Raw genomic sequence first — 22,124 nt, forward strand, 5'->3', positions numbered from 1 at the left:
GTATACAGTGGTAGCTCGCAAGATAAATGCCCTGTAAGACGAATTTTTCGCAAGACGAATGCGTCTTGCGATCTGATGGTAACTCGCAAGACGAATTCGTTTTGTGAAAAATTCATCTTGCGAATCGCGGTTCCCCATAGGAATGCACTGAAATTTAATTAATGCGTTCCCATGGGCAAAAAAAGAAATTTCAATGCATTCCTATGGGAAACCGCGATTCGCAAGACGAATTTTTTGCAAAACGATTTTTTTGCAAAACGAATTGACTCGCAGAACGAATTAAATTCATCTTGCGAGGCACCACTGTATACAGGAGAACTGGGTCTGAATGACCCGTTTGTGACATAAGGCTTCACATGGAAGCATCCTTAAAATTTATTGTCTCACTCCAAACTGAGAACTGACTCATCTTTAACACACTTGGAATTCATGGAGGCGGAGAACAAATATCGATGGCTACTATCCATGGCAGCTGGGCTCTGTCACCATGGTTGGCGGCAGTTCTGATTCTGACTACCAGTTGCTGGAAAACGCAGGAGGGGAGGGTGCTCTTGTGCTTGGGCCCTGCCTGGGGGTTTCCCACCAGCATCTAGCTGGCCAGTGTGTGAGAACAGGATGCTGGACTAGATGGGCTATTGACCTGATTCAGCAGGCTATGCTCATTTTACTAGTAAATTTTCTTTCTGTAGCTGTCAAATGCACCCCAAGGAATTCTGTGCCGTGTCAGTCAACTCCTGGGGCCAACTCCGTCTGTCTCAACTCAAGAGTTCAGAGCAGGTTCCCTGTCTACCGCCACAGCCCTCTGCACTCGGCTCTTCGGATGCGTCAAGAACCGAGGATTCTGACACGCACCTTTTCAGTATCAGTGCAAACTTGGATAGCATTAGGAATGAGCCGTGCAGTTTTTTCCTTGGTCATAGAGCAGATGTCCTTCAAACGGACAGTCAACTGTGCAAAAAAAAAGGAGATGAGGGAAAGTGTTAGCAAACCGATTGAGTGCAGCGTTTTCAGAAAGGCCCTGAAATGAACCCGTTGGTAGAGGGGCTAAGGAAGGCACCCACCAGTGTTTCCCAGCGGAAAATGTTGCTATAGAAGCATATCCAGTTTTCAGAGAGGTAGAGTCGGCCCTGCAGAAGAATGTCTCTTTGAAGTGCACAGGAGTAATCTGCAGAGAGGTAAGAGGGAGTTGCCATCACCAACAGAAAGAAACAATGCATATTTATTAGGAATCTAAAAACAGCTGGGAGTCACACACGGTATAAAATAAGCACAGCCAGCAAGGCTACAGTCTAAAGAATGGCAACATGAAAACTCATCCGCTTTTTTGTTTTATTGGACTTGTTTTTAAATTGATTCAAATGTTTGCTGCCCAGAGGATCCTGCCGGCATATGGGGTGACTAATAAATGTGATAAATAGTGAAGGGAAGCCACTGAAAGGAAAGGAGCCTGGGAGATTTGTCAGAATAAAGTGAAAAATGAGTATGTCTGGGGATGCTGCTTAACCGGGGGGGGGGGAGCACATTGCCTTTCAAAAATGTCACCCAGCCACACTTTACACGCTCTTCTCAATGGTATATACAGTGGTACCTTGGTTGTCGAACTTAATCTGTTCCGAGAGTCCTTTAGCCTCCTGGAACCACTAGAAAACCAAGGCGTGGTTTCCGATTGGCTGCGAGAGCTTCCTGCACTCAACTGGAAGCCGCGTCGGACATTTGGCTTACAAAAAAACGTTCACAAACCAGAACACTTACTTCCAGGTTTGCGGTGTTTGGGAGCCAATTTGTTCGACAACTAAGCTGTTTGGGAACCAAGGAACCACTGTGCCTCCTCTTTCATTATTTTGCTCCTCTACCTTATTCCTCTTGATGTGAGATGTACTTTATGGATGACCCTGAAATATATCGGGAATGAGGTGCAGACCAGCAACAGATAAAAGAAAACAGCACACCCCAAGAAAAAATGCTCAAAATGAGGTAGAGAAGTTTTTTAAAAAAACAAAAAACACGTCTCTTGTTCTGTTCTTATTTTACAGTACTTTCCAAATAGATCATGATGAACAAGTTGCCTTAGAATTAAAATATGACCTGTCAGTATTATTTCCTTCTGATACATAAGAACTGCCAGTATGATAAATTATATATATATATATATATATATATATATATATATATATATATATATATCCCCTATTAAATCTATATATTGTAGAAACAACCTCAAAGCAAGTTTATAAAAAGAATAAAACTATCAGTAAAAACAGTTAAGCGCAATTATTCGAGACATTCAAATAATAACTAAAATCAAAGCACAGGCAAACATTCTCTACTTCTGGGTAGGCTTGTCAAAACAAAAAATGTTTTAGGTAAGCGCCAAAAGGAGGGGATTTGAGAATGGGATGGGAAACTGTCATAACAGAATCAGTGTATTCTTATCACGATCATGAGTGTGAACAGGGCAAGTAAACAGGGACGTTTTTGCACGGGATTGATGGAAAAGAGAGAACAAAGGGAGCTTGTTACTTTTGGATTGTCTGGCTGCCTCTCCGAGCTGTCTGGGATTCTTTAGTTCTAATTCCTGCATTGCAGGGAGTTGGACTAGATGGCCACTGGGGTTCCTTCCAACTCTATATAACTATGACTCCATGATTCCATTGGGCTTTTATGCAAAGATGGGTGCTCGTCTGCATCTCTTTTTCTTCATTAAAACAGGAAATTAACCTTCCATCATTAGAAATATAGTTTCAAATGTGAGATCAACATGTTTAGAATTGTCCCCCCTCCCACTATCACCCAAAAATGCAAACATGTCCCAAAATACATTGTCACTACATAACAAGATCATGCAGAAATGAAATTTTAATTCATGAGTATGTAATGATTATGGGAATTATGGGATGTGAATTCATAGTTTTCATTCACTGGTTAGAGAGTATGCACTCTGTTCCTCCGGCATGTTAAATCTTCGCGAGAGCTTGCGGTGGCCGATCCTATGAAAATGTGAATGATGCAAATGTATGCTTAAATTCTGCCATCTAAGGGCTGTGAAAAATCCCATGTTGACATTGCTCACCTACCAAAAGAAAATAGAGAGAGAAAGCGTGTATTTGTGTGTTAGCTGATTAAAGTAATACTTGGTCAAACGTACAGTATTTCAGCAAGGGTTATAAAGAAGTGCAACACACACACACACACACACACACACACACACACACACACACACACACACGGTGTATCCCTTTGTAGAATATTTGTGTAGAAGACTCCAGTGCCAATAGACTTTAATACAGCATTTCCTTCCATTTAATTAACCAACTGTAACTTCTCAATGAAGTCTCCAGAAGCCTATAAATACTCTTTGCTTGAGATGTAATAACTTAAATCAAAAGGCCCACACATCAAGATGAATGGCTCTAGTGTGAAGTTATTGACTGAAACAAAGGCTCTTCCTGGTGAGGGTGGAACGTTCTTGTATGAGGCAACTCAGAAAATAAAAGTTCCTGGGAAGAGATGTTATTCAAAACCTGGTATTCTGTACTACCTATTCCACTGTTCTCCTTTCTTAAAGAAAAGCTCTAATTTCTGTTCAATTCATCTTGTTTGGTGTCCAACAGAGGCAGAAAAAGTGCACTTGGTTGTTCTACCTTGCAATTACTACTACTATCCATACTTCAAATAATCAAACCCTAACCAGCCTCCTAAGGTAGATCCTAATGTAAGATATCCCTTTCAAAACCATCTTGTTGTTCCCTACCCTGGGGAGGGTTCTGTTCCATTCCCTCAAGAACTTTGAAAACTAATTCCTGAAATAGTTGGATGGCAGGATAAACAGGTCCTAGTGGAACAAAAGATGACCTCATCCTCAAAGGTGTGGCTCGAGGATCAAAGTCCCCTTCTATGCTTTTAAAATATAGTGTGTTGAAACTAAAGGCCAAACTGGACAAGACACTATTAGTGTGACTGGAAACTTTTCTTCCAAAGCAACTAGCAGGTGCCTCAATCCAGCAAAGTGCAGTGGTTAAGAGATGCCGGGAGAGCAGGGTTCAAATCCCCATTTGGTCATGAAGCTCACTGGGTGACCTTGGGCCAGTCACTCAGTCTAGCCTACCTCACAGGATTGTAGTGAGGAGAAAACAGGGAGCGGAGAGAACCATCTGTGCTACCTTGAGTTCCATGAAGAAAAGGTGTATATAAATATAATAATCATCACTTGGATTAGCCCCAATGGGACAATGGATTAAAGCCCCCACCCCTCACCCTCAGCTCTTGATTCAAATTATGCTTCCTTGACTGCTATTTCCTTTTAAAAAGTTATTCACACAGTTGCTAAATGTGTAAACAGGAAAGAATGGAAGAGGAAAGCTAGTTATGGTGGTGGTGGGAAACGACAGGAGATATGGGAGACTTATCAGAGAAGCACAAGGAAAGGGGGCTTTTCCATTGTTTGGGTCCTAAGAATACTAATAAATTGATGAAGATCTACTCGTTTGCTCTGGATCAAAAGATAACCCTCTATTAAGGCATGCGTCCCCACATACAATTTGTCTAATAGTTATTAACTACCTAGTGAAGTTATCCACTTTATTTCTATCATTTCTTTCCCATTACCCAGGACGTAAGCTTCTTCTTCGAGTGAGGAGACCACTGATTCAAGTCCTTAAAAAGATATTTACTATTGCATCTGTCTTTGTGAACAATAGGATGGTGACAGCAATCATCAGCCATATGCGAGTCACATTCAAATCCACAAATTAAAACATTTTGGAAGCAGAATTCTCCTTACATAACCAAGATTATTTAGGCCACTTTCATCTTAGCCGATTTCTGTTCTTTTACTCTCACATTAAATTCCTTTAATTCAGTTTCCAGTTCTGATCACTTTTCAATCCAGTTTCTTTTGATCTCCAGTACTTCTGCAAACAGGTTTATCTCCCTGTCCATTATCACTTTCAAGCCTGGATTTTTGGGTGAAATGTCAATCAAAATAATTAAATATAAGGAGCACTTATTCATTATCAGACTCCATCTACTCTGAATGCCCCTGGGTTCCTTATTAATTTATTGCCCTGTCGGGATGCATAGCAATTCTGCAATAATTCTTAAAAAAAGGCAAGTGAGTACATCTAGCATGATTTTTTGGAAATTTCACAAACTCTTCTGTATTTCCAGTAATGTATCAAGATTGTCCCTTGTGAGGGAGAGACACTTTGTAGGTCCAAACAAGGAATAAAACAAGTTGAAAAGAAAAATGGTCCCACAAGAGAAAATATCAATCCATGGATACAAGAAGTACTTAATTTTCACTACTACAGTGGTGTCTCGACTTACTAATTTAATCTGTTCCGAAGGCACCTTCGTAGGTCGAAAAAATTTTAAGTCGAAAAGCGCCATTGGAAACACGATTTCCCATAGGAATGCATTGGAACGAAAAAATTCGTAAGTCGAAGCAACCCCATCTAAAAATCCATAAGTCGAAAAAACCCTATCTAAAACCGCCACGGTTTCCGTTCAGATGTCGAGAAATTCGTAAGCGTGTGGCCATTTGCCCCATTCGTAAGTCGAAAAATTCAGTTGTCGAGTCGTTCGTAAGTCGAGGTACCACTGTACTTGCTGTTAGTTATTATCTCTGTCTCAGAATTAAAATACCTGAGATATTATATTATTTCTTATGTGTCGACTAAGAGGATCTGCACATAGAAAGCCGCAGACGCAAAGACACTTCTCCATTCTGATAGTTCCCATCTTCGATTATTGAAAAACAGTTTGCCATATAGGAAATTCATACATATAGGAAAAAATATACTGGGCTTTGTTTTCAACTCTGTTGCAGTAGTAACCACCAAATGTTCGATAACCAAACCAACTGAAATCTAGATAAGAAAAATGATACTACAAGGCTTTCAAGTGATTTAAGATAGACTGTTTCTTACAGTTGCTAATAATTGCCCTTCCTAACATCTCCGTAGGTGCAGATAACTTGTTCAACAGCAAGCTACCCAAAGTATACTGAAAAGAGCGCAGAGGACAAATTTTAAAATTCGAATAGCTACTTTCTTCAATACCTGCTGGCTTCCATACCATCTACCCCCAAACCACCATGTAACGGGTGCCAGATATATTCCAAGGACTACAATTTGTCAGACAGGTAGGAAACCGAGTACCAAGTTCAATGGTGTCCCCAAAAGTCTTAACTTCTACTACAAGGGAAGCAGGTACCCAGGGTCTGGCCTCTCTTTCTTTAGGAGATATTTAACCTTTGCCAAGGATGAAACTTTCTGCATCCCGACTTAGAAAGGCTGACATTTACAACACGACTGAAGCCTCTGCTCTCACCAACTGGGGGAAATAATTGAGGGGGGGGACTCACCAACTATGAGGCGCTCTGTGTCGGGGAGCTGCTTGAAGAGTTTCCTGAAGTCTTCGTTGCGCTGCTTGTAGGTTGGGCTCAGCACCTGCGAACGGCAGAGAGTTCATTAGAAAGAAAGGGAGATAGAGAAGATCAGAGGGAAAGCGGCAAGAAAGGTACACTATATAAGGATACGTTAACATCTCTAACTAAGCATTGGGGAAGGCAGTGGGTGGGGAAGGCAGATATTATCCCACTACAAAACGCTGCAGAAAGGAAGAAGGGAAGAAGAAAGCTTGGGAGAGGCTCATAATGGTGGGAAACAATAGGAGATATGGGAGAGAGTGACAACTTGTAGGAGTAGTAGAAGAAAAAGGGGATTTTCCATTCCGTCTAGATCACAGCAGAGTCCCAACACCATAGGAGAGGGTAGGGCATCTGCATCAAAAGCCTCCCAAATATTTTATCAAAGGAATCCACATTTTTCAAGCAACAATTAAAAATGGAAGTGCTGTTTTTTGACATTTAATCAGGACAACCTTATGTTATTTTATCGAGGGTTCAAAATTTGTTTGTTTTGGCATGGACCAAGAAGGCAAGAAAGGAGGACAGGCCAGCTGAAGGTGTGGGGGAGATAATAGTCTTTATATTATCAAGGCGGTTTATTTAATCAGATCTGTAGGTGGAACAGCGGACAATATTCATACGATAAACGGATATAGTTGTGACCACAGGTTTTAATTTGAACCAAGAGTCACAATAGGTGTTCTATAAAACTTCACGTTAAGTTGGGATAATAAAAAAAGGGATAAAATAATGGAAAATGTGGCAGGACGTTCCCATTTATAGCATCCTCAGGAGGCAATTTTTGAATTGATGGAGTCTAAAGTTATGGAGCAAGGAGACATTATAGGATAGGATTTCCCATCAAATAAATAAGTAGTAGCAGCACTAGAATCATGGCAAATGGATATCTTAATCTGGAATCTTCTGGGGAAATGGAAGCTATTTGGCAACCCACGTACAGTCGTACCTTGGTTCTTGAACGCCTTGGTACTCGTCCGTTTTGGCTCCCGAACGCCGCAAACCCGGAAGTGAGTGTTCCAGTTTGAGGACGTTCTTTGGAAGCCTAACATCCGACGTGGCTTCCAATTGCATGCAGGAAGCAGCCAATCGGAAGCCATGCCTTGGATGTCAAACGTTTTTGGAAGTCGAACAGACTTTCGGAACGGATTCCGTTCAACAACCAAGGTACAGCTGTATATAGTATATACAAACACATGCTCAAAAACTGAAAACTTGAAGGGACTTTCACAACATTGGTGGCAACTCAGGCTGGTGTAACTAGAGCTGAAATCTTAACATCTTGAGTCTTGGTGGGACCAGATGTATTCTCATTATCAATCCAATGAAGAAACCATTTTTATGGCTAGGGGTAGCCCAGACCAGTTTCGGTTCAGTCAGGAGGAAACACACGATTGTGAATGGATTAGCAGACCCAAGAAGCAGCCATGAATAGTTACAGGACAATGACTGGTTTCTTTAAAAAAAAATACCTCATTTTCTCGAAACTGGGCTGCTGCTGGGAGTTCGAAAGCAATCTGTAATTGTTTTTGTATCCTGGCTGTTCTTTTGTTGGGAAGAATGTACAAGGGACACGGCTCCCGTGCGTCAGTACTGAACCCAATTTGCAAGTTTCAAGGTAGTGAGGATACTGTAACTTGGTCATGATGCTGTAGCCCTAAGCAGCAACGCATCCTGAACCCAGCTAGAACTTGAATTATTCCTGCTGCATCTCTCTTATTTTTGATCAAAGTTAAGTAGGAATCCCGTAGGAACAGGAATTCCAGCTGGCTACACACCTTCTCACGCATTACAAAGACTTCTGAGGTCTCAGCTCAGATGAAAACAGCCACATAATCACACAGGACCCCCCCCCCCCATAAAAAAAAACCGTTCAAGCCCTTAAGGATTTAATTGCAGCATCTCTTGTTTTGGAAAGACGGCATGCATGACAACTGTGTTCCATATATATGTTTGTTTGTTTGTGTGTATGTATGTATGTGTGTGTTCGCACGCATTATGCTTCCATAGTAATATACGCTAAAGGTAAAGGGACCCCTGACCATTAGGTCCAGTCGTGACTGACTCTGGGGTTGCGGCGCTAATCTCGTGTTATTGGCCGAGGGAGCTGGCGTACAGCTTCCAGGTCATGTGGCCAGCATGACAAAGCCACTTCTGGTGAACCAGAACAGCGCACGGAAACGCCGTTTACCTTCCCGCTGTAGCGGTACCTATTTATCTACTTGCACTTTGACGTGCTTTTGAACTGCTAGGTTGGAAGAAGCTGGAACTGAGCAATGGGAGCTCACCCCCTCACAGGGATTTGAACCGCTGACCTTCTGATCGGCAAGCCCTAGGCTGTGTGGTTTAACCCACAGCGCCACCTGTGTCTCAATAATATACACTAGACAACTACAAATGTCCTGAAGTTGTCACTTGGTAAAAGATTATCAAAAGGCCAAGAATGGGTTTTTAGTTGATGCTAACTTTTGATGAGGGCTAAGTAAACTAAATAATAATAATTTTATTTATACCCCACCCTTCCTGGCTAACAACAAATTTAAAACACTTAATTGTAATACAACATAAAAGCAGCATAAAATACAGTATAAAAGCATGAATAACAATAAAATCCAAGTTCAAGAATCAATTTGGGGAAAATCCATCCAATAAACATTAGATAGTCACCAGGGATAGCTGGCTAAATTAGACCTACTTGGGCCAGCGAGGAGGCCAGGGGAGAATTAGCTGTGGGGTCCCAGAGCAGGTAATCTTCATAAAAGGGGGAAGGGGGAAGAGAAGATGGAGGAATCTAGACCCAAAGTTTTGCACAAAAAACCCCAGCGAGAGTTAAAGGAACTGGGATTTCATTTTCAGTTTGACTTATCAGGGGTAAGAGGCACATAAGGGGGTGATAAAGGCTGTTACTACTGGATTCCAAACCTTCCCTGTTTGTGATGGGTTAGGATAAGCAGTTCTAAAATTTATTCATTACATTCATCAATCACTACATGCAACGATGCCTCGAGGCGACACACAAGGCAATACAAAATACACATTAAAACACGTGGAATTGAAAAGGGGAAATAAATTTGGCAAAGGCATATTCTGCATGCCAGCAAAACCTAAGTGAGCGGAGGGAAGTTAGCACAAGAACATCCATGTGAGAGGGAGGCATGGCTTTGGCAAGAAGACACTCACAGCTGGAATTTCTTCCCATCCAGGGCTGCCATAATCTTCGGACAATTCATGCAGGCGCTCCAGGTACCATAGTAGCCTCTTGTCCTCCAGGTCCAGAAGAAGACTCCAAACTGCTCCGCATTCTGACAGAGAATCCATGATGTCCCATCAGCAATCACACACACACACACACACACACACACACACACACACACACACACACAAATATTATATTTGCTGCCCTCCACTCTCAGTCTTTAGGGGCACATGGATTTCAGGAACAAAATAAAACTTTCCCTTTCAGACTCAGCAAAATTATTAATAATAGCAGATGCTTGCTTTAAAAGCGCATAACACTATCCACTTCCACCTCACATGTGGGAGGGGAAGGTGGAAGGGAAGAGAAAAGAATAATCAATCTTCCAGCAGGATGATTTGGGAGAAACAAGTTCATTCAGAAAAGTATATTCGCTGACGTATCGCCTTGCCTTCCTGTTGCCCAGTGGTGCCTTCAGCTGGAGAAATCCCAACAATGTTGCTCGCAGCAGACCCCAGCAATGTCACACACGCAGGCACCCAGTCTGCAGGACTCTTAGCAGGATTCGCATCTCAGCACGTAGGCGTTCTCCAAATCGTCTGGGGCTCTGACATGGCAGCAATGATTCCCACATCACCCAAGACATCCAGTTCCAGCATCCAATCTTCTACTGATTCTCAAGAGTCTGCTGGCATCTCTGGAGCAGCGAGAGCTCAATCTGGTTTCATCCTTTTCCCTCCCAGAAGGCGTGCACAAAACAGCAGTTTCTGAACTGCCCCGGACACTCCTCATTCAGGCTCTTCTCTCCCAAAAGGCAGCTCTGCTCTCTCATTAACTCTTCTTGTGGGAGCAGCGGGTGGGGAAAAGATATCGAAATGACTTGCACGCGCTTTAAGTTTCAGGGTTGTTCTGCTGGCCAATGCCCTGAAGTAACCCAGCCTCAACCCTCCCTCCCAGCAGATGTTTCCTGTACTGCAAAAGTGGCTGGACAGCGTTTGTGTTGGGGCTGGGGTAGCGGTGGGTGGGGGGAAAAGAAGGCAGGGAGGCCAATCTGCAGAAGCAGAGATGATGAAATCAGCCCCAAGAAAGCCAGACTGCTCTGTTTTGTCACTCGGTCACCCTCTTGCCTCATTCAGCTCTCTTCGTAGAAATATTCAACAGCAAAGGTTTTGTTTTTAATCTGCAACTTTTACTGTGTGCAAGAAAAAGAAGTTGAAGTTCTGCCAACCCCCCCACCCCAGGTTTTATTTGAATCAATAATTTCTGGAGACTGCGTGGTTTCCAGTCCTCTTCACTTTCCACATTACAGTGTCTCAGTTTTCACTAGTAGCAAACTAGACTTCGATCACATTCAGCCTATACGTTAGCAGCACTATGATACCAATCTAAACGGCCATGACTTCCCCCAAAGTATTATGGGAGCTGTAGTTCATTAATGGTGCTGAGAGCTGTTAGGAGGCCCCTATTTCCTTCCCAGAGCTGCAATTCCCAGAGTGGTTTACAATAAATTATTGTTCACAGGGAATCCTGGGAACAGTAGTTCATCAAGGAGAATAGGGGTTGCCTAACAACTTTTAGCACCCTTAGCAAGCTGCACCTCCCAGAATTTGGGGAGAGGGGAAGCTATGACTGTTTAAAGTGCCATGCCACTGATTTAAATGGATAGTGTGAATGTGGCTAAAATGTAATGAAAGAATCCAAAATAGAATATATAAGGTATGTTCTGAAAGCTGGGGTGTTTACATTGTGGCATGAGAATTACTGTAACATGAGTGCTGTACAGGAAGATATGCAAATATATGTAGATGCTGTTTAGGTAGGCAAATGGACCTGGGAATAGGTTCAGAAAATACTGGTTCTTAAGACCAGTGTTTCCTAAACTTGGGTTTCCAGCTGTTTTCGGACTACAGTGGTATCTCGGTTTGCAAACGCAATCCGTTCCGCGGAAACGTTCGCTCGCCGAGGTATTCGCTCGCCGAAGGCACGCTTCTGCATGTGCGTGAAGCGCCGATAGAGCACTTCTGTGCACGCACGCGCTGCTCAGATCGCTTCTGCGCATGCGCGAGCTACGCAGATCGCGCCTGCACATCCGACGCCGCGGAACCCGGATGTAAACACTTCTGGGTCTGCGGCATTCGTAAACGGAGGTTTTCGTAAACGGGGGTAGTCGTAAACCGAGGTTCCACTGTACAATTCTTATCGTCCCTGACCACTGGTCTTGCTATCTAGGGATGTTGATGGGTGTTGTAATCCAACAGCTGGAGACTCTAGTTTGGGAATCCCTGCCCTAGACTGTAGAAGACGCCCTTTCCTGCAACCTAACAAGAGAAAATAATTCATTGAACAGATACTTACCAACACGTGTGGGTATTACGCGCTTAATATGGGTGCGTGCATACACATTATGTGGAACTCAAAAATAAGGGATAAGGTGTTTCACTTTGCAAAGTTTGAAATGAGAAAAGTGGATCTATGGAAAGAGACTGGACAGTGCAGTTAGGTGCATGGCCAGAAAAGAAAGTGGGTGGCAAGACAACAGAAGAGCAGTCTGCAAGATGGCCTCCCTTATCCAAGTTCTGTTACATGCTTCAAATAAAGAGGAATCTAGACATTCCACAATATGTTCACAGATGATTGAATGAATGGACAACATTTGTCTGTCACAAATCTGCCCCTCATAAAGCTACGGTCCCCAGCACCCTTAACCAAGTACAGTTCTCAGGATCATTTGCAGGGAGCCGCGTGCTTTAAATGTACGGTGCAGGTGTGACCGTAATAATCTCCAAAATTGAACTGTTCAAGGCAGGCTGGGTAAATATGTATCTTGACATGAGCTGGGAATAATAAGCAGAACTTAAGAAATGGGAACATTTTTTTAAAAACCCCAAAACGAAACAAAACGTTAAATGCAAACTCGAATTTATTTACTTATTTAATTTAGAACATTTCTAACACCACCTTATATTCAATAGATTCCAGGGAGGTGACCAACAAGTTTAAGTAATAAAAAACGCAACACTACAATTAAACAGCAATAATGTATTGTTAGTTGGTTTTTGCATTTATGGGTATTGCTGTTAATTCTTAGAGATGTAGATTCATCATCATCCAGTGTCACCATTGGTTGAACTAACTCAATAGTGGCATTGTCCATTCTCCTTCAGAAAGCAGGAAGAACTTTATACTCCCATTGATAAATTATACTTTTAAAAATGTATTTGGAAGCTCATATTCCAATTTTCTTCTGACAACATTCAGCTGAATCTTTCTTAGCATGAGAAGCTTGTTTCAACCTTGTTTACCAGGCTTACAGCTAAATAAAGCCAGGATTCATACCAATGAATATTAGTGTTACCATGAAAAAAGTTTGTTAAAAGGAATGTTTATTTCAGGTTTGATTTGCAAATGTTTTATCTACCAAACAAGGCTTAAGTCAGAGTGTTGCATGCTCTGGCTATCTCCCGCTTGGACTACTGCAATGCGCTCACCTTTGAAGGTGACCCAGAAACTACAACTATTCCAGAATGTGGCAGCTAGACTGGTGACTCGGACTGGCCGCTGAGACCACATAACACCGGTCCTGAAATACCTACATTGGCTCCCAGTACGTTTCCAGGCACAATTCAAAGCGTTGGTGCTGACCTTTAAAGCCCTAAACGGCCTCGGTCCAGGATACCTGAAGAGGCGTCCCCACCCCCATCGTTCTGCCCGGACACTGAGGTCCAGCTCCGAGGGCCTTCTGGCGGTTCCCTCACTGCGGGAAGTGAGGTTACAGGGAACCAGGCAGAGGGCCTTCTCGGTAGTGGCACCCACCCTGTGGAACGCCCTCCCATCAGATGTCAAGGAAATAAACAATTATCTGACTTTTAGAAGACATCTGAAGGCAGCCCTGTTTAGGGAAGCTTTTAATATTTGATGAATCATTGTATTTTAATATTCTGCTGGAAGCCGCCCAGAGTGGCTGGGGAAACCCAGCTAGATGGGCGGGGTATAAATAATAAAATTTCTATTATTATTATTATTATTATTATTATTATTATTATTATTATTATTATTATTATGTCCCCTTCCTGAAAATAAAAGAGGGGAAGCCCCCCTCCCCCCAAAAAACACACAATGAACATGCAGTCTTGCACAATTTCAGCCATATGTAGTGGGCTTCTATTCTCATTTGCTTGAACGAAGGGAAAAGAATCCCATAAACGAGGGAACCCAAATGAAGACCTTCTACTGCTAGAGAAATCAATGGGCCTTTGGGCTGGGGAACATGGAGTACACTTCCAAACTCACATGTCGCTCGTGCACAAATTTGAGAAGGCAAGAGTTTAATCCAAGCACAGTGGTCTGTGTTAGACTAAGATCTGGGAAGCTAGGGTTCTAGTCCTCACTCTGTCGTGAAGTCCACTGGGTGGCCTTGGGTTGTTCTGAGGATAAAATAAGGAGGCAGAGAACTGGGTATGCCACTTTGAACTCCTCTTGGAAAGGTGGGGTATAAAAGGAAGGAAGCTTAAGGAGAGGGCAATTTAGGGCAGAGAATTTGGAAGTGAGGAATAAAGCCTTTTCCCAACTTGTGGTTTCTCTGCACCCTCCCCACGCTGTTGGATTCCATAAGGCCTGATGGTACAAAGTGGCCCATGTATAAAAAGGTGCTTAGCATGTACTGGACAGCAAACCTAGACAGCATCTTAAAAAGCAGAGACATCACCTTGCCAACAAAGGTCCATATAGTTAAAGCTATGGTTTTCCCCAGTAGTGATGTATGGAAGTGAGAGCTGGACCATAAAGAAGGCTGATTGCCGAAGAACTGATGCTTTTGAATTATGGCGCTGGAGGAGACTCTTGAGAGTCCCATGGACTGCAAGAAGATCAAACCTATCCATTCTGAAGGAAATCAGCCCCGAGTGCTCACTGGAAGGACAGATCCTGAAGCTGAGGCTCCAATACTTTGGCCACCTCATGAGAAGAGAAGACTCCCTGGAAAAGACCCTGATGCTGGGAAAGATTGAGGGCACTAGGAGAAGGGGACAACAGAGGACAAGATGGTTGGACAGTGTTCTCGAAGCTACAGAGGACAAGATGGTTGGACAGTGTTCTCGAAGCTACGAACATGAGTTTGACCAAACTGCGGGAGGCAGTGGAAGACAGGAGTGCCTGGCGTGCTCTGGTCCATGGGGTCATGAAGAGTCGGACACGACTAAACGACTAAACAACAACAACAACATATACTGGTCCACATACAGAGGCAGCAGCTATGCCCACCAAGGACGCAAATCACTGGTGTGCAAAATGCTGTATGTACATACAGTGGCTGGAGAGGGAGAGGTGGAGCACCTGCCTTTTAAGCCGCAATGTTGGCTGCACGCAACACCTACATGGCAGTACTGTACCTGGTTTATAATTTGGTCCCCAGCTGCAGGCTGGCTGCTTTAGAGTCAATGCCTATGTCTCCCCTGTGCTGATTTTAAGGAGTACCCCTTTATCTCTGGTTCCTGGATGATGAGAAAGCCTCTTAGATACTGATAAGGAAGGTGTTGTCTCCTATCTCCGGACGCCCAGCTCCACCCCTGAAGAAAAAGGAGCAGCTCTCAAAGATGCGGAGGCGGGGTGGTAAACATTAACTCTACCGCAAACACAGGGAGCTGGGACAGGATGGCACTGGGAAGAGGGTGGGTGGGTGAGGCAGATTTCACAGGGGAATAACTGTTTCATAGGCTCCAGCTGTTTGTTTTTGAGAGAGAGAAAAACACCCTGAAAAAATCCCTGGACAGGAAATCCAAGCTGACTGCAGAGAAGAAACTAGTAGGCCTTGACACGTCAGCAGGGGGTGGACAGGAAAAGGAGAAGCAAGGAAGGACATACACAGCATGAATTTAAAGTGCTATGGTGCCATTTTAAACAGGAATGGCTTCCCCCTGTTATAAGAATTTTGAGGTCATATATATATATATAATAATTGTTCATAAAACATGTACATGAATGTACAGAAACATGTCTGAAGCAGCACAGGAAAACAGGCCTGACTGACACCATTTTGACTCTCTCTGACCAGGTGTTCCTCTGCAAGGAAGAAGGGGGGTGGGGGGAACCTTCTCATTGTCTCAGGAATTAAAGTGATAATCCCTGGCATCCTGATACCTGACTGCCAGACAAAAGGGTGTGATTAACTTGGCTGGGAAACAGGGAAATGTAAATATCTCTCAATTTTGTTGATTAGGTTCTGGGGGCAGGGGGCAGGGTCCAGGGTGCTCAGATTACTGCCACCAGACCTCCCCTTTCATGATGTACCTATGATGAATCTAGGGAGGGGGGGTCTTGGGCTACACCCCTTCTGTGACATATGGATGATGCTTCTGGGGGGTGGGCTGAAACCAATTTCAAATCTCTTTTTAAGGGCAAGACATCTTTGTTTGGGGTTCCTTCCTTGTTCTCCTGTGTGAGAGGAAGGACCCTGTTGCAACAGCAAAAATAAAAGTGCCTTGCTTCGCACGTCCTGGTTTGGTCTCTGTTATTTGGTGGGCAGGAGACGCTTAAACTTTGTCTGCTTGCCAGGATACCTGGACTCTTCCTGGGTCAAGGATCCACTTAATTCTAGGGCCGTGTAGCTCTGCAAAATTTTTACAACAGTTTGGCGACCACTTCGGGGACCCAGTTTTGCCTTGAGCTCCGGGTTCACTGAGGAAGGGGAGCCCAGCGCGCCCTTGCCTCTTTTGCAGGGGGGTAAACCAACCTCAGGACCCGAGGCACTTGGTAGTAATTGAGAGTCCAAGCGGGACCCCCAGGACGAAGCAACGTTTAAAGGGACAAGGCTGTTTTTTTTTAGGAACCAGTTGGAAGCTGGAGACAACGGGATTCGACTGAAAGGATCGGTCGTGAGTATTAAAAGGGGACACCTTGGGTGAGCTAAGAACCACAGCAACTAAAAATCTATTTCTCCACTTGGACTATCCTTTTCTACTCTCCTCTTTGGACCTTAGTTGCAGCAAGGCTGCCAGGCACAGTTACAGAGTAGAACTGAGGTCCCGGGCAACAGTCTTTACGTTAAACGCAGAGCTTAGAAAGACTGTCCCAGCTCCCTTCTGCCAAACTGAGCAGAAGTCTGAGCAAACTGTCGCTTTTCTACCAATCTGGGAATCTGGCTATCCCAGCTCTGTTTCCTATTCCTCTGCTCTTAATCTTCGGGTGAAGACGCCCCCCTGCCACGGCGACCCTTGTTGGGTAGGACCCGTGACCAGGGAATGCAAGTGCGCCTGTTCCTTTCTACTCTGTATTCCTCAGTTCCGACCTGACATTGCGTAGGCAAGCGTTCAGTAGGACCTGAGTCTAGTGTGTAAGAGGCAGGGAAGTTGCTGTGGAACCCTCAGGCAATTGATGACCAGTGGGAGGGTTCCAATAGGGTTTTAGCTGCACCAGGCCGCCTAGTAGTTAGTGCACGCGAACGGCAGGCAGGAACACCACTAGGACGTGGGGGTGAGTCATAGACTCGGGAAGTTAAGAGTGTCCAGGAACAGGGTCGGGGACCCAGAACTGCAGTATAAAAAGACAGAAGTAAAATGGGTGCAACCCACTCTAAGGAATTCCTTTCCCAGACTCCCAACCGAGGCAAAGCACAACTGAGGCTTTGCTCCGGTAAGGACTTTGAGGATGAAAGTCCACTCCAATTCGTTCTCTTAAATTGGCATGAAATCCCCGGGGCGGACAAGCTTGAAGGGAACCAATTGCAAAAACTTTGTAAGAAAAAAACATAGGGTCCGATTTACTATGGACCACCCAGATGAGGGGAAATGGCTACCAGGAGGTTCCTTTAACATACAGTGAATCTCCGCTTTAAAATTAACCCTGGTGAACTCTGAATGGGAAAAGTTTTGTGAGGAATCCTGCAAAGTATGTTATGGTATAAAATTATATATGTTTGCATGTTACATGTTGTCTGTGTTGTCTGTTACGTGTATGTGCGTCTGTTCCTTGTGTCTGCTATAGATAGTTGTTTCCTTTAAAGTAAATGAGAGATATAATCCAGGTTTAGGAAATTAGGGGTTTGTGTTTAAAATTTGGCCATGACACCCACAGACTGCCTTTTTTAAAGCATGCATAGTTTAAAATAATATAAAAATTAAGGCAAGCTTGCTTAAATAATCTTATGTAAGGGCTTGATCAACCCAAAAACATGGCAAATATTTAAAAGAGTGGAGGTAGTGTGTAAAGGTTTGTTTTAAAGAGGCTGTAGAAGGCCATTGTTTCCTCTCCAAAAGTAAAAAGAGGGGGCAGGATGAAGGAAAATAACGAGCTGTAAGTTTAAAAATGCTTGCTCAATGCTTTGAAAATATTTTAAACTTGAAAATGTTCATAAACTCCAGCTATAAGTGGATAAGAGATGTACTCAAGGTTTAGAATGTTATGGGGTGTGTTTAAATTGGCTACAACATCCATAGACTGCCTTCTTAAGTGTGCATAGTTAAAACTGCCAACTTGTTTAAATTTCTAGTATAGAAACAATGTTGAACCGATCAATCTTAAACATTATAAATATGAGAATGAGGTGTGCAAATGTTTGTTATTGAGAGAGGCTCCAAAGGGGAGTCTTTCTCCAAGTGACTAGATGAATATTGACTAAAGGAAAATTGAACAGCTATTCCAATAAAGGTGATTTGTTTGTCAAAGGTAGAGCTTCCATAGCCAGGAATTGTCTATCTGAGTCTAGTTTTAACTTCAATTGTGTTGGACAGAAGGGTTATTGTTGGGCTCCTAATATCAGTCTCTTAAGAAAAAAACAACTCATCTGCTCAAGGGTTCTGTATAAAGTTGGTATTTTCATTCAAATCTTGTGAATCCTGTATCTTAGAGGGTTAGACTAAATGACCTCAGGGTCCCTTCTAACCCCCATTTTAGAGCTATGTGAAAGGCAATGTGTCTGATGTGGTGATGGGTTGAAATTCAGCCCAGCTCTGCTTTCTGGCAAGGAAAGATTATTGGTTTTCAGAGTTGGAACAAGAGTGTAATTGTTTTTTTTTATGGAGTGATTATATAAGTTTTTATCACGTTGTCTATTAAGGTTTAAAGTTTAAGCACATATGAAAGTCTTGAACATTTCCCAATCTTTATCCAATCTTAAGGTTTGCTAAAGGCTTCTATATAACGTTGGTACTTTTAATCTTCCCCTTCCTTATTTTTCCCTTAGTACACACATGTGCTTCCGTGATAGGGCATAGCCTGTGTTTCCTTCCCAGTCAGGCGTCTGTACTCAAATGTATGTGTATCCTAAGGGCAGTGATAGTGTTGAGATCCCCATATTTCAGAAGGGGGGGACTAGATTACTCAAGATCCCTTCCAACCCTTTCCAAACTTAGAAAAAGGAGGGAGAGAAAATGTGTTTGTAAGCACTGAAAAGTGAGTTTAAACCCTGGTGGTATAGTGAAATGGCCTGAATTCAGTCAAGCATTACTCTTTGGTGGAGAAGGATGGAAAGATAGATTTTTAAAGTTTGGCATGAAGAGTTTGAGGTGCCATTCAGAAAGAGGTAGAGATGGTATATCATGCATTGAAAATGAATGTCTGGTGTTATTTTTTCCACCATATTGTCAGCTATTTTTTTTAACTGCAAAACTCCAGCCAACAGTTCAAGTAAATAAAGGGCCAGAAAATTTTGTCTGGAATTGGTAAGGCTGAAAATCAATGAGAATGCAAAGGATTTTATGAATTCTGGCTCTATGGCCATATTACCCATAGATAAAGGGGCAGAGAATTTAGTCTGCCATGGCTGTAATAAATTAATTAAAAACAAACAAACAAACGAAAACATTTGCAATTACGAATTCACCCCGAACCCTGTAGATAAAGGGGGCAAATCAAGATTTATTTTGCCTGGGGTATGAGGTGTTTATTTGGTGACTTCATTAGGACTTTAATCTGACCCAACTTTTATTGCAGCTTCCAAGTTAGTTTAAGGTTTATAAGCCTGCTTCTTAAGCAGCAAGAAACAAGAAACAATGTATCAAATTGTATTAGGACTCCAAACAAGGAAAAAGAATTTAAACTGGCTCTGAAAAAAAAAACACTGCTATGTTTCTATCTTTTGTTTGAAATCTAACCCTACTTTAAAATCTACTCTTTCCCCTTCCCTTCCTTTATTCAGATGGTAATGTTGTCAAGAGGTACAGCACTTTAAAAAAAAAAAAAAGGGGTATAATAGACTGCCGAATCATGAACTCTGTACATGCACAGAGGCTATGTCAGCTTGAAGAGGAAAATAGAGGAGAAAAAGGAGGTTTAAACTAAGGGGCGAAAAGGTTATAATCTGCTCATGAAATATTATTCAAATTTCTTAATGTAAAGCTTTGAACCACTGAGGGAAAACAACCTCATGTATGTTACTGGTCCATCAAAGTTAAATGGTTGCCAAGTTTCAAAATCTTAACATGCCAGATTCTTTCCACAGGTATAAATAGCAGAGTACTACTATAAGTCTGTCTCTTGAGTAGTTTATAAATTAATTAAGAGGTTCAAGGTTATGCTTTGCACATGAAACTTAAATTTAAATTTCTTTATGTAAAAATAAATAAATAGATAAAGAACCATTGAGAACCATCAACTGTTTAGAAGCTGCCAATTCCAGTTCAACATGCAAAACTCTGTACATTTTAGGAACATTTCCTGACTGATTTTCACATGAAATAATTTTCCCTTTCCAGCAGGATACTGAGATTCAGTGTGCAGAGAAATTCTTTCAGAACCTTAATGCAAAATTATCTCCCAATGGGGGGGGGGGACGCCACCTAAACAAGCCCCCTCCACACTTGGAAATTCATAGAAAATTGCTGTCTACCAGTTGACAGACTATGCAAACAAAAGGCTCCATTTCTTTCCTAGCAGGTACTCAGGATGGATACTTATCTCTCATTTGCATTTCACCCCGAAGCATTACCCTATGTTAATATAACCCTCCCTTTTCTAATGTAGCAATGATTGAGTGTTTTGCCAATTTTTTTCTTCCACAGCACAAAAAAAAAAAGAAAGAAAAAGTGAGGAGTGAGGAGATACAAACAGTAATTTCATTTCTCTTTGGCGCTTCTCTTTAGCTTATAAATAATCTGCTTCCATTTATTAAATCAGTTTTTCCATTATGTCTATGAAATTATTCTAACAATAACCAGGTATTGTTTTGTGACTGTATTTTGTCAGGTAGTCTTGCCTGAGTATTTCTTATTATGATGAATTTCAAAGCTTTTTCCGTTATTTTACCATTTTTCCATCTTAATTGGATATTTCACCTTCAGATCTTTAAGGTTCCTCTCCAATTTATAATGTCTTTGTATTATTTAATGATAATTCTTTTTTTAAAAAAATCTGATATCTTTGTGTCAAGTCCAATTTCATTTGAAAAATTGTTGTGTGAGTGGTAATCTAAATTTTATTGTTTTATTTTTGTATCTTTTTTTTGGTATTTCTACTTTTTCTTTCTGTACATACAAATGTAGCATCTAACTCATTCTTTCCTGTAAATAATAATAATAATATTAATCCCTTTCAAACAAGATACGTGAACCTCAAAGAGAATTCAGAACCACATAAGGAAAATGTTAATAACTTATCGATTGTGTCCTAATTAACAAAATTTTTGTCCTTTGTTTCCTCCACAGCCAAACTAGGTGAAGTAAATTAAACTGACTGAGCAGACAATAACAGCAGTAATTAAATATGAATGATAATAATAATATTTAGATGAATAAAATGCTTAACTATGATCTTATATTCTTTGCAGCTTCCCAAGAAGAAATTTCTAGAATATTCTCCCCTTTCTTGACTTTATCATTATTATACTATTTATTATTATTATTTTTTAACTAATTATATCTTCAGACCCCAACCCCCTGCAGGCCTATTTTCAAAAGGATGTTTTACAGGAAACCAAATTGACATTTTATCTCTTTGATCACAACCTAAGAAGGAGGACCTAGAAAGCTATAACGTTTCAGCAAGGTTTAGAAGTGCTGGCATAGAAGTACTGTTAACTTCCTCCCAGTGACTCGAAGGCAGACAAGAAAACCCCCTTGTTGGAGATACATGCAAAAGCAGCAAGAATTATCTCAAGTTCACCTGATTGCCTCAAGATATACAAGTGGCGTATAATTAATAATTTGAAGGTTTTGTGCATTATGTGTTATATAGGAACACTGAAATGTGTCAAATGACTTTGGGACAAAGGGGGAAAGTGAATTGCAAGGACATTCTCTCTCCTTGACCTCAAGACTCTGTGCCCTAGGATTTAAAAGCAGCCGGAATTGTCTCAAGATCATGATGGCCTCAAGACATACAACTGATATATGATTATGTTTTATGTTGTGTGATATTCGACAGAAACATTGAACTATGTCTGACAGTATGTTATTTCCACAAGGAGGGGGGGTGAACCAATTTTGTGTTTAATTGTTTTTTTATGTTTAATGTATAGTGTCCCAATGATTTTTTTTGTATTATTGTATGCCTTTTAAAGGATCAGGATATTGC

General features: G+C 41.9%; 1 protein-coding gene across 7 annotated transcripts in view; it reads right to left on the reverse strand.

The window, feature by feature from the left end:
- The window catches only part of GRAMD1B (GRAM domain containing 1B), a 163,685-nt gene that overhangs the window by 25,660 nt on the left and 115,901 nt on the right, over positions 1-22,124 (reverse strand). For 3 of the 7 annotated variants that reach the window (XM_060268290.1, XM_060268291.1, XM_060268292.1), the window contains 3 exons: positions 6,365-6,449; positions 1,062-1,165; positions 659-948 (listed from right to left, as the gene is read on the reverse strand). In XM_060268290.1, coding sequence (XP_060124273.1) covers positions 826-948; positions 1,062-1,165; positions 6,365-6,449 — 312 coding nt within the window. In that variant the 3' untranslated portion in view covers positions 659-825. Of the gene's footprint in view, positions 1-658; positions 949-1,061; positions 1,166-2,171; positions 3,071-6,364; positions 6,450-22,124 lie in introns of those variants that run through there. The other 4 variants (XM_060268296.1, XM_035138799.2, XM_060268295.1 and 1 more) reach the window with 3 other exon arrangements.

Source organism: Zootoca vivipara, chromosome 15 (assembly GCF_963506605.1).
Source record: "Zootoca vivipara chromosome 15, rZooViv1.1, whole genome shotgun sequence".
In the NCBI taxonomy this organism is placed as follows: Eukaryota; Metazoa; Chordata; class Lepidosauria; order Squamata; family Lacertidae; genus Zootoca; species Zootoca vivipara.